This window comes from Lolium perenne, chromosome 1, assembly GCF_019359855.2.
Source record: "Lolium perenne isolate Kyuss_39 chromosome 1, Kyuss_2.0, whole genome shotgun sequence".
NCBI lineage: Eukaryota > Viridiplantae > Streptophyta > Magnoliopsida > Poales > Poaceae > Lolium > Lolium perenne.
The window spans coordinates 241,727,518-241,734,610 of NC_067244.2; the positions used below are offsets into that span (position 1 = coordinate 241,727,518).

At 50.0% G+C, this 7,093-nt stretch overlaps 1 protein-coding gene across 1 annotated transcript; it reads right to left on the reverse strand.

Annotated features, from left to right (window-relative positions):
* Nucleotides 1–479: 479 nt before the first annotated feature.
* On the reverse strand, nt 480–2,056 carry LOC127327404 (mitogen-activated protein kinase kinase kinase 18-like). The gene has a single exon (XM_051354176.2). It carries the CDS (start codon nt 1,832–1,834, stop codon nt 485–487), a length of 1,350 nt encoding a protein of 449 aa, XP_051210136.1. The 5' UTR covers nt 1,835–2,056; the 3' UTR covers nt 480–484.
* Between the last annotated feature and the right edge of the window lie 5,037 nt (nt 2,057–7,093).

Genomic DNA, 7,093 nt, shown 5'->3' on the forward strand with positions numbered 1-7,093 from the left:
GGAGCCCAAACGAGTGGGGATGCTCTTAGAAAGGCAGCAGAAATGAAGACGACGGCGAGAGCAATGGCAAAGCTAGGCAGGGAAGCGACGCGGCGCACTGGAGCGAATCGACACACGGCACGGCCGCGCTGCTCGGGCCGGCATCGGCATCGGTTGGATGCCAGATGAGCACGAGGGCGCGCTCTGGTGCGCGTGTGGTCCGGCCGGCTCTCTCGCTCGCGGCGCGGCCACGTCTCGTTGCTTGATCTTCCGAACAAGATGTTTTTGACCGTGCGGCAATATACTCTCTCACGGATCCTTTCGAGTAGTATACGTCTGCCGTGACGTTGCTCTTTCCGCGTCGACTCGAGTATGACTCGATCAGAGGGTGGAAGCTTCGGCTTCAGCATGCGGCGTTGCAGGCAAGCTGAAAACGTAGGCTGGATTTCCCTCCATCGGAGTCAGCGCTAACTGAACGTGTTATGTTTTTTTTCCAGGGAGTTTGCTAACTGAACGTGTCGCGACCGGGGCGGCAGAGGAACTGCCAAGTAGGAGCAGAGAAATTCACAAAAAGGAAGAACAAAATGTTTTGCGCAGGAACAAAATCAATTGCATTCATGCTTCTGTTGTTGCAGGATAATTTACATGGTGGTACTGTTTCATAGCAAACCCAAACTCCCAAACACTGATGCCTAAGTTGCAACTCTGAATCATGGTTGGCTTCTTCTACTTCATTAAGGACGCTCCTGTCCACCGTAACGTGGAGGACGCCGCAATCTCCAGCTTGCTCTTCGCTTGAGATTGCATCGTCCAGGTCAGTCGTCTCCTCGGCCGGCACGGCAACCATGTCGGATGCTTCGTTTGGCACCGAGAGCACGTCGATCCAGCCCTCGTCAGAGTCCCAGTCCGGGAACGCCCACGCAGGACAGGCCAATTCCTTGATCCTCTCGTCCGTGCTGTGCGATAGCTCGTCGTCGGCTTCATCGTTGTCGGATTCTGACTCCCACAATGCCGCCTCCAACGTGCTCTTTGGCGACACCCATTTGCTCTTGACATCTTCGAGCTTGTTGTCCAAGACGGCGGAGGCCAAGAACGGGTGCTGGAGCAACTGCGCCGCCGTGCACCGGTCACTTGCCTTCCTGGACAGGCACCCGGCCAAGAAATCCTTGGCTTCGGCAGACAGCCACTGTGGCACCTCGGGTACGGCATCAGTGTATCCGATCCGGTGCAGCGCCACGAGCGCGTCGCCGTCCGTGCCGCTCCAGGGCGCGCGGCCGGTGGCCATCTCCACGACCGTGCATCCCAGCGCCCACACGTCGGCTGCCGGGCCCTGCTCCTCGCCACGCGCCACCTCCGGCGCCATGAACGCCGGCGTGCCTCCGATGATCGGACCACCGCCGGCCTTCCTCGCGCACCCAAAATCCGCAAGCTTGGCGCGGCCGTCGGCGCCGATCACGACGTTCCCCGGCTTCACGTCCCCGTGCACCAAGGACTCTCCATGGAGGTATGCCAGACCGGTCGCCATGTCGGCTGCGTATGCCCGAACGGCTCGCTCCTCGAGGCCCCCATCCTTGGCAATCTCGTCGGCGAGCGAGCCGCCGGGGGCCAACTCGAGGAACAGCTGGTACGAGCCGTCGCGTCCGGCGCGGCCGCCGAAGCAGGACAAGACGCGCGGGGATTGCAGAACGGACATGATCGCCTGCTCCCTCCTGAGCGCCGCGGCGCCGGACGCGATCGCCGACTTGACCGCGAATAGCTCCCCGGATGCGTCATCCGCCGCCAGGAACACCTCCGCGCCCGATGCGCCGCGGCCCAGGGTCCGCACCCTCGTCCATCGCTCGCTGATCATTGCCATCTTCTTTGCGGACTCGTAGTTGTTTCTGTTGCGTTGATCCCCTCCCTGTTGTGTAGCTTAATTGTTGCGCTTCTGGTGCAGATGAGTTCCTTTTCTGTGGCGGGTGAGCGTATATATAGGATATAGGAAACGAGGAGAAAGGATTTCTACTCGTGGGGAAGTGAAGTTTGGGAGATTGCAGAGAAGAGAAGGTGTTTGGCGTGTGTGCGATTTGGATTAGAAAGTAGGGAAGGAAGAAAGGCGTGGGAAGCACGCGCTCGCGGCGGCGGCCATGCCCTTCTGTGGAGCTTGACCGACCTTGGCGCTCGGCCTCGTTCTAAACCCGCGTGTTCTTTTTTCTTAAGAATCTAAACCCGCGTGTTGGAAACTATCCAACCGTGTGAAATATGGGATCACCGGGTCATTTGACTTGTGATTTTTTTCAATAATAAAAAACGAATTATATTACTATTTAAAAGGTTTAAACTTACATCAAACTTCTGCATAACAAGATGCACATAGCCGCACAAATCTACTGTTAGATAACAAAAGTAATAAAGGCTCAAGACACATAATCAACTTAAACTACACTGATGCCTACGAAGGTGGAGCAATCCTCACGTTATGCTGTCACTCATGTCGGATAATATATCCTTAACCGTGTGCTTCTACCGTGTAGATATGTCCGTAAAGGGGTCATGATTCTCCTCACGTTGAAGAGACAATCATGAATGGAGAGAGAAGCATTTTTATATTATTAAAAATCCGAAAAACCAATGCTACATATATGTGGGCGTCCCGGGCTAATCCTGGACATCCACAATTGCTTTGAGATATGTGCAGCCTTCATTGGCAATTGCAGGAAAGTCCCTCAGCTACATCCATTTCTACTGAGCGAGTCCCTTCTATTTTGCATAACATAACCAGTACTTCTTCGCTATCCCGTTCTACGCCGCATCAACCATTCAGCATTCCAAGTACGAGTATATTTTAGTTATCCCGTTCTGCACCCGTACCATCTCACACGCAGCGTTATGGTGAATTCAGAGTGAAGAAAATTCCAAGTATATGTGCAACTCAGATCAGGATCCAAAAATACTTGAATCTTCTTTTAATGATAGGGAAGTTCATTCCTTTTTTTTTTTTCATATTCCGAGCTAGGTGAAAAGGATTAGAAATTTTTAAAACTAAATGGAGAACATGAGGAAAAAATCAGGATCAAAGAGTAAACAAAGAGCAAACAAAGGGCGATACAACTTTGACCATGAACAAGAAATCCTATTATTCAGGTCCAAGAATCACCATAGCAGGTCTAAGAATCAGTCTGTGGGCAAACGGAACGGATTTGGTTTCTGGGCCTCAGTTTTGCGGCGCCAAATCTGGGCGTTAATGTCGAGGACGGAGGCCACGAAGCAGGGCCCGGCACATGGCATGAAGCGGCCACGCTCGGCGATGTGGGCGGCGCCTGGTACGGCTCGTCTAGGAACGCAGCGGCGCAACGCTTGCTAGAGCCTGCTGTATCTGGGAAGCTGGATGGCGGCAGTGTGGGTGGAAAACGAGAGAGGAGAGGATAAGGTGAGAGAGCGAGGAAGATGAACATGTCACTTCAGTGTCTATAGGAGCAGGAAGATGGACTTGTACAGGATCAAAATGCAAAACGGCGCAGTACCAATCTTCACGCACTGTACACCATCGGATAGGACGGGAACGCCCACGACGTTGTAGAATCGCTGCGTCGTTAAAAATCTTATCATTTCTACATAGCCAAAGCGGTTAAATTAAGGCAAGCGCTCTCACCCTAGAAAGGATTTTCAAACCTATGATCCACCCCATTTAGCCAGTTTCCAAAAATATTGGCAACGCTCTCTGGAGGGTATAAAGTAGAACCTATTTGACAATTGGCCATAAAGATCTCGCGAACTGACAGCCGAAGAACAAGTATTTTATTGTCTCGTCCCCATGAAAAGAAACACGAGTCTGTTAATTATGCTTTGCAAGGTTGTCTTTAGTGAGAATAACCCCTACGAAGGTACTAGCGACGCCTTTAGTCTTAAATGGTATCTTCATTTGCCATAACATTGTATTATTAAGTACAGGCTCACTTGGATGAATTAGGCTCTATACATGGAATCGATAGAGAATATCTTATTCTTGATATGATTCCATTGAAACTCATCAAACTCTTATGTCAATTGGACAGAAGCCATACGACGAAGCAAACATGCCAAGATGCAAGCCGGGACCCAACAAGGTTTTGTTATATTTGTCGGGAAAATTTTCATCACATTAGCTAAGTATAAGCTTTTTGACCCACAATATTATATAAAGCCGGATATTGTTTCCGGAGAGTAGTAATCTAACCATTTATCCTCCCTAAATATTATCTGGGATCCATTCCTGATAGAGAAAGAATCATATGGTTAGAAAATTTTCTTTATCACAATATAAGTTCAGCCTAGAAGTACTAATCACTCGGATTTCCAATGCACTTAGATAGCGCACATGAGCCAATGTATTTTCTCCTAAGAGTAATTTGCTAAACACCATCTTTTGATTGATTTGTGATTTGCTTGAGGTACGACGAGAATTCTTCCTGGAACGGTGGTATTTACTTGTCAAAGTCGTGCTCGGTCGTCTGCCCGTCCTGCGCAAATTCTTTTTTTTTGTTGTCATGGACCAAGCAATCTGTGTGAAACATCTGTGCGTCCGTCCTTGTTAACCGAACGGCGGTGCAAGTCAGCGGGCGCCCCTACTGGAAATCGTTGGCCAGTTCCGTCGCTACTTTGACACCGGCGTTGCTAGGTCCACGGATGTGACCTGTACCATGGTGCTGCGCCACTGGACCGCTTGTACGGCGCCGCACCCGACACGGCGACATCCAGAAACCATTTTGACCATGATTCTCAGAGACAAAACTCGCGGCTATGATTCCCACAGACCACCAAAAACTATTTCACGTACCTAGATAATTCTGTAAATAGCTTGGCTTGACAAGGTTTTCCTCTTTTTTAAAAAAAAAATGTTTCTGCTCATCAATTAATAATCATCGACATATAACAGCAATACAAAGAGCTTCAGATGTACTTAATAAAAAAATAGCAAACGAGTCGATGGACCCAAACAATAGCGCGGGCCTAAGGTGCCACCGTTCTCGCCCCTCCTATTAGAGATGTAATACTGACACGTATACCATGAACAACAGCTAGATCGCATCAGATCAGTCGGACACACAACCCCACGCATCATTCACGGGTGATAGATGCATCACTGGACCGAAGATATGACCGCATGACTTTGTTCTAACTTATAGATGCCGATGTCACCACACCATCGCGAAGAAAGAAAACCTAAGCAAAGAGAAGGAACACTTCTAATGGCGAGGGGTCGTGATCCACCGCACGTCCATGCTCCAAGGACACCATAGGCGAAGCCGACCAACAACTTAGCCCACGACGAAGATGGAACCTCATATGGCTTTTCTACCCTTGAGCGACTGTACTGCTTTGTAGCTTTCGTAGTTAAGACGATGAGTTCCCAGAAAATGATCAACAACCCCTTATTAAATAAGAAAAGAATTTTCAGAGATTGTGAAAATTCTTAGATTTTTTTGCAAAAGGCAAAAGATTTTGCCATTTTCATTGATTAAGAAGAAGGTTGCTCATTTAATTATCGAAAAACCGGACGAAACCAATACAACGCTGCCGACTAAACTGGCATACAACAACGATGCAACACACACCGCCGACTAGAGAAGCACACCACTGCATTAGCACACATGCGTCATCATTGTCGCTACTCCACGAGCAGGCAAGGCCGAGTTCGCCATCGACTTCCACGGGAGACACGGTCACCGCAACATGTGCAAGAAGCCATAAGAACCAGCACGCCCGCCGACCACACTCACCGATGACAGTGCAACCTTGGGCCCGAGGGCGAGCTAAAATGGGGAGCTATGCAAAGGTGGCGCCGCATAGGATCACAGAACCGGACTGCCAGTTGCTTGTAATCGTCGCCACACCTCGACTTCAAGCCACAAAAAGACCATGGTGGACCTCGCCGGCCATATCACTCCTGAATCCGAGGCCGACCTATCCTCCTTCACCGTTGAGCACCTAACCTCTGAGGAGCCTGACCTAGGCCCATCGGCCCAAGGCACCAGATCTGGAGCCCAGCACGCCGCGAGCGACTAGCAGAAGCACGCCACTAGGACATGAACATCTCGCCGGACGCCGTCACGCCACATCTTCGAAGAGGAGCACCGTCCTATATTTAAATCAAAATTTACAATCTTGTCGGATTTTTTTTTTGAAGGAAAGACAAAAGGTTTGCCTTAATTCATTAACAGAGAAGAAGCTTGGGAAATTAAGTTTTAGTTTTATCTTACAACCACATCGAGGCCACAAAAGTTTACTCTCCCGCAATGAAAATACCGAAATATTTAGCACCGGCAAGAACCCAAATCCTAGCTTCCGAGTTGATACGATCGAAGATGATGGTAGGCATGGTGTTCACATGCTTGAAAATCCTTGCGTTGCGTTCATTCCATATTTCCCACACAACCAACATGATGCTATAAAAAAAATCTAGATAACCACCGAATATTCAGATCGGAAGTTGGTCCAAATTTCTTTGAAATTTTACCATAATAAAGGATTAGGATAGTGGGAATGTTCCCGTGCATAAACAGTCACGATCACGGTCAGGGCCTGCTCACGGTTCACCTGCTGCAGCACTTGACCACGTCGCCATGGAGTCCGGCCACGTCTATCCAGTCCAGGGACAAGTGGAGTCGGGAGGAGAAAAGCATGAATGGACGGAAGCTCCTGCCGCTGCTGTTGGCCGCTGCCGATGACCGAAAGCCAGGCGTACTTTTTGCGGCGCGGGGCAGCCGAAAGGACGTACGCAGCTCCTCGTCGTCGATCGCGTCTGTCGCTTGCTTGCTTCCTTGCTCGCCCAGCGCCGCCCACTCCACCGTCGACCCCCCTCCCTGGTGCGTGCCGCCACTGGATTTGTTTGATTCCATTTCACTCAACTTCACCACTCAGCCAAGTAACCCAGCTCCATGCCCGGCCGCCCAATTTTCTCCAACTGGACAAGAAACCAGCCAGCAAGCAAGCACACTTCAAACTCGAAATTATTTCACCAAAGGCTGTGATGTGGCCGTACTGCCGGTCATAGCCAGCAGGAACAAACGTAGACGCATGCGAAAAGGAGCAGCAGCGTTCTTCAGACGGCTGGTGCACATGAACTGAACCATTCTACTCTTTTTTTTTTTGCAAA